Consider the following 5,767-nt stretch of genomic DNA (forward strand, 5'->3'; position numbering starts at 1 on the left):
AAAGACCATCTTCCTGTCAGCCTTGGTATGTCAGAGTTAAAAATGCTCCCAGTAACGTTCCAGTAATCTGCAGAGCGTCACCCAACACCCCCTGAGAAGAGCTGTGCTGTCAGGGACCTGCAGGGAGCTGAGCCCAACAGCCACAGCAGGAGCAAACACAGCTCATGGTGCCACTGGTGCAGGCAGGACGACTGCAGCTGGAATTCAAGTTATTCTTATTTTTACAGACAGTGGATGTGCAACTATACACACTGATCATTATCCTGATTTATAAAACAGCAGGTGTACGGTTACACAGAAATATACTGCAATGAAAACAAATCACACCAGATTCTGGGTTACTGTTTATGTGCAAAAACATAAAGCTGTAGCTTCATATAAAGAATTTCCATATTGCATTTTTTTAACAGGAAGTAATTATTATAGTTTTTTTATTTTTATACACATTGGAAAAAAATGTGTTAAAAAACATCAAATGGAACTGAAGCTTTGGATGAAGTGATTAAAGCTTAGGATCAGACATTTGTACATTTAGACAGCAGGACCATGAAGACGGTGTTTTGTCTGAATGGCGTCGGTGACGTCATCGTTGGGGCGGAGTCATGTGGGTGCAGCAGAGAGGCTGAATCAGCTGCAGCATCCTGAGAGGGAGAGGTGTGTCTGCAACAGCGGAGCTGCAGACAGACCAGGGGACAGACACAAAGACAGGAGGACAGACTGAAGACAGGAGGACAGACTGAGGACAGGAGGACAGACTGAGGACAGGAGGACAGACTGAGGACAGGAGGACAGACTGAGGACAGACTGAAGACAGTCTATCATGGCGTCAAAGTGTCCAAAATGCGACAAGACGGTGTATTTCGGTGAGTTTCCGGCAGAGATGCCGGCTGTCGGGGTGGTTGGGGGGGGGGGGGGGGGACGAGATCGGCTGGGGGGTGGGTGGGGGGGGGGGGGGGGGGGGGGTAACCTTTCTGTTCGTTGATGCTTTCAGTCAGCTGAAGCTCATTTAGTCATAATTTATCAATCATATCGGTGAATGATGGGAGTTTGTGATTATACCCACTATATATATATATATATATATATATATATATATAACTTTACAAGAACAGCAAATAAATCTCTTGATTGAATAATTGTACATTAATATGTCTATTCAATATTTATATATTTGTTAGAAATAAGCATTTCATGTTGATTGAAGTCTTTTATTTAAATATGAATAAAGCAGTGTATATTTAAATATGGTTGGGATGGTTGTCAAATGGTTCTTTCCAGTGACAATGGATCAAATTTATTTATTTTCTGAATTTAAACATAATCAAATGACAAGCCTGGGATAAACTTAACAAGTTTGGAGTATAATACTCTGAATTTTGTGGACACAAAAATATATATATTTTAAATAAAATCATCATCTTGTGTTCAGTTTCCTGTTCAAAGCATTTAGTGCTTTATATTTCTGCTGTGCTAAAAATAGCCAGTGAGACAATTACAGCATCAATCAGAGTTTAATTATATACACCCGTCAGCGTGCGTGTATATTAGTGATACACGGGGGCTGATTATGGGATCAGATGAGGAGGGAAACGAGGATGTGTTGACTTCAAGGCATCAGCTCTTTTTCACAGAGCAGAGTCGCTGTGATGGATCATTTAATTTCCTGTGTGCTTCTTATGAGACACCAGAATAAGATCCCATCAAGGTTATTAGTTTTGGATTTTTATATTGAACAAACCACAGAAAAAATGACATTTTACTTAAATATGAAGTCAGAAGTATAAAACTTTTACCATAAGACCGTATTTACTCCGCTTGTTCAACTCAAAGGGTCCTCCCCCAGAAAATGTTGAATAAATGCCATCTCCTGCTTTCTGTTGTATTTTAACAGGTTGTTAAACATCTACGTTTACCTGCATAAATAAACACTTGATTCAATAACTATTGTAGCGAGCGCTGCACAACAACTAGTGGCGCTAAGCTAGCGGCGTGCAATACAGATGTGCTAGCTAAGATACTAGCGTAGCGCTCTCCTTTAAATGACACACTGCTCACAGGGCTTTATCCGTCTTTTTACATTTTTCCAGACTCAGTTTAGGTTTTGGAAATGGAATAAAGTGTATAAATCAGGGATCTTCAACTAGTGGGGGCCACAGTTACTGAAGTCCAGCAGCTCAGGGGCCGGAGCAGTTAGTCATTATGTAAATAAACCAAATCTGTTCCCTTTTACATTTGTTAATTTGGTTGCAATGAATCATAAATGCTGTAAACAGAACCCCAAACCCAGAACAGCCCCCAGATTTTTACATTTTTATTTTGTTTTACTTTATTTTTCAGGGGTGCTGAGTTAAAATTCAGGCGTGCTTGACCACTCACAAAAAGAGGCTAAAATCCCCACTGGTTTGCTCCCTCCATTGCTGTTTTTTGAATTTCAGCAGAAAGCAGTGGTCTGAAGCACTGTTGGCTTCTGGGTAGTGTAGTTCTTTTGACTGGCGTTACAGTGAAGGCTTATTGAAAGAAAACTACAAAATAGTGGCGCCTGTCCAAAGTATTGGTTTTATTTTTTTATTTTTTGTCCTATTGGTTTGTTCCCGTTCTTATCCGCTCTCGCTAACTTTTCATCCCGTACCGTCCCAATCACGTGAGGAATATAAAGTTGACAATTGTGTCGTGTTCAGTCTTTTGTTGAAAACCCGCGAAAGTTGAATCGCAAAGTGTTGAGGGATACTGTATATAGAGACACTAACGGGAGGATGAACACAAACACCTGGGGAAGGACAACAGGTGAGGCAGGAGCTGATGACATGAAGGGGAAACACTGAGGACAGGACAGACGACACAAGGATCACTAATCGCACACAGATCCTCTCAACACCCCAACTTTATTAAACGGGGGAGCAGCTGCTCCACTGAGGAGACGCCTTCGCTCAGAGGTGGATCGTTTAGTTTCTGCACACATTTAAAATTATATAAAACATGTGAACGGCTTGTTTAGGAATAAAACACAGGATCTTGTTTAGTTTTATAAAAACCTGCAGATCAAACTGAACTTAAATGACTGAAAGTCAAACCTTTAATTCTGTGACTTGAAACAGAAGCCGACTGTGTCCTGCTGCTGAGGACGTCCAGGGACGTGTGACAAAAAGCTGAGACGTCCTTGCACGAACTCACAGCTGAGGGCCGCGGATGTTCTGGCGTTTCACATGCGAAGAGAAAGTGGCAGTTTTTCTGCCAAACGGATCCAGAGACGTTTCAGCTGCAGCTTCTCGGACTCTAATAACCAGTTTGTTCTGCCTCTGCTGCCCATTAGGCTCTACTGGTTTCACTGTGTTTGGATCAGATTACAGCAGCCATTAACGGCCCGTTCACTGCTGGAAGAAAAGGTTTTCTGGGCCCATAGGTTTAAACACAGTGAGCTGATTTATTCTGTGTGACGCCATATTGGTAAATAATTAACTGATCGCACATTTGTTTTATGGATCGACTCTTTTTGCTCTTCCTCTTCATTTCCCTGGAGAACAAACCCCCCCACACACCCCCACACACCGCCCGCAGCCTAAACCAAACAGTTCTGCTCTCTTATCTAATAAATAAAACTTTTCAGTAAATCTGATGATTCTAAAAATGTGCATCTTAAAAGGAACTTGTTCTCCATTATGCATGTTGTTATGGTGCACCCGCAGAGGAAATTAACAGTTTGGTCTAAAATACTTAATTTTTCATAAATTATAAATAAGCATTGACCTCATTTTGTGTTGATGCATTGCAGCTTTTACACGTGTGTAAACCCATGGTTTGAATAATAAAACAATGAGCATAGGACGCATAAATAAACTGCTTGATATTTGTTAAAAAAAAAAAATACAGTAAATAAAACTAGAGATTTGCTTCAAATATATTTTGTGAATTATTGGCGTTTAATTTGGGTGAAATTATGAACAAATAAAATAAAACGGAACAAAAGCTTAAATGAGCAGAAAACGCTCAAATGTTAAAGTTGGGCATAACAGTTTAAAAAGAAATCAAACGAACAAGATTGTGTACAGGCTAAAATGAGCTAAATCATAAAATATGCCAAGATTAGCAAAACTGTAGCTAAATGCTAACATTAGTAAAGTAGTAGCTAAAAGCTAAATTTTTCACAAAAAACAGTACTAATAGCTAAAATAAGCAGAGCTGTTTTTAAAACTAAACTCAGCAAAATTGTATATTCAAGATAAAACTAGTAACAGTAAAAGCTGCTAAATCCAAATACTTCTCTGATATAATTACCTCAAACTCTCACAACCCACGTGTCCTCTTCTCCACCCTAAACTCTGTTCTCCACCTCACTGAACCATCACCTCTGGAAGCCTCGACTGAGCTGTGCGACAACTTCTTACATTTCTTTTTGGAAAAAATTGCGACCACCCGGGCTCTCATTTCCCCTCCAACTCATGACCCATCCATCCCACCTCAATCTGTAGCTCTATTTGACCATTTTGAACCCATCACTCTATCTTCTCTAGAGCAGGTCATGTGCAGCTTGAAACCTTCTGGCTCCCCCTTTGATGTGGTCCCCCCTTGACTACTAAAGGAGGTTTTTCCAACTCTAGGTCCGTCCATTCTTGCCATAGTAAACAGTAGTTTATCCACTGGTGTGGTGCCAAAATCCTTTAAACATGCTGCCGTCCAGCCTCTCTTGAAAAAAAACAAACCTTGACCTCTCAGTCGTGTCCAACTTCCGGCCTGTCTCCAAACTCCCATTTGTTTCTAAAGTACTGGAGAAAATAGTCGAGTCCCAGTTGAAGTGCTTCCTGGAGGATCACACTATCCTAGAGCTTTTCCAATCTGTCTTTAAACCTCTCCACCGTACTGAAACTGCCCTGCTGAAGGTTTTTAACGACATCTTCAGATTCACAGATACAGGTGATTCTGTGCTGCTTGTCCTGTTGGACCTCACAGCCGCCTTTGACACCATCGACCATGAGATCCTCATTGCTAGGTTGGTGCAGTGGGTGGGCGTCACAGGATCAGCCCTCAATTGGTTCAGATCTTACCTCACTGACCGATCCTTCTGTGTCTGCATCAAGGATTTTAGTTCTGCAGCGGCAGAGCTTAAATGGGGAGTTCCGCAGGGGTCCATCCTGGGTCCCCTCCTATTCTCTTTATACCTGCTGCCAGTTGGTGCTATTTTCCGGAAACACAACATGCCCTTCCACTTCTATGCCAATGACTGTCAAATTTACTTCCCCCTAAGACACAATGGTACATGCTCTATTCAGCCTCTGCTCGACTGCCTGGCTGACATCAGGGACTGGATGGCTTTAAACTTCTTAAGTTTCTATGAAAAGAAGTCTGAAGTCATGTTGTTCCCTCCCAATGACACGATCACAAACCACTGCATCGACCTTTCTGCTCTAACCCTGTCAGAAAAACAAAGAGTCACTAATCTGGGAGTGATAATGGACCCTTCCCTGAAACTTAACAACTTCCAACTGAGGCGGCTGTCTAAACTGAAGCCCATATTGTCCAAAAAGAACCTGGAGACAGTAATACATGCATTCATTACATCTAGGCTTGATTACTGCAATTCGCTCCTGTTTGGTATCAGTCAGACCTCCATTGCATGACTACAACTGGTCCAGAATGCAGCAGCCCCATTTTTAACCAGTACAGGCAAAAGAGAGCACATTACACCAGTTTTGGCCTCACTGCACTGGTTACCGGTTCACTTTCGAATCCAGTTCAAAATACTCATGTATGTCTACAAATCACTGAACAGTTT

General features: G+C 41.5%; 1 protein-coding gene across 1 annotated transcript in view; it reads left to right on the forward strand.

Annotated features, from left to right (window-relative positions):
- Window positions 1-751: 751 nt before the first annotated feature.
- The window catches only part of crip2l (cysteine-rich protein 2-like), a 16,115-nt gene continuing 11,099 nt past the window's right edge, over window positions 752-5,767 (forward strand). Inside the window, exon 1 of the mRNA XM_037685667.1 lies at window positions 752-863. Within this exon, the coding sequence (XP_037541595.1) occupies window positions 821-863 (43 nt within the window). The 5' untranslated portion in view covers window positions 752-820. The remainder of the gene's footprint in view (window positions 864-5,767) is intronic.

This window comes from Nematolebias whitei, chromosome 12 (assembly GCF_014905685.2).
Source record: "Nematolebias whitei isolate Nwh7 chromosome 12, NemWhi1, whole genome shotgun sequence".
NCBI lineage: Eukaryota > Metazoa > Chordata > Actinopteri > Cyprinodontiformes > Rivulidae > Nematolebias > Nematolebias whitei.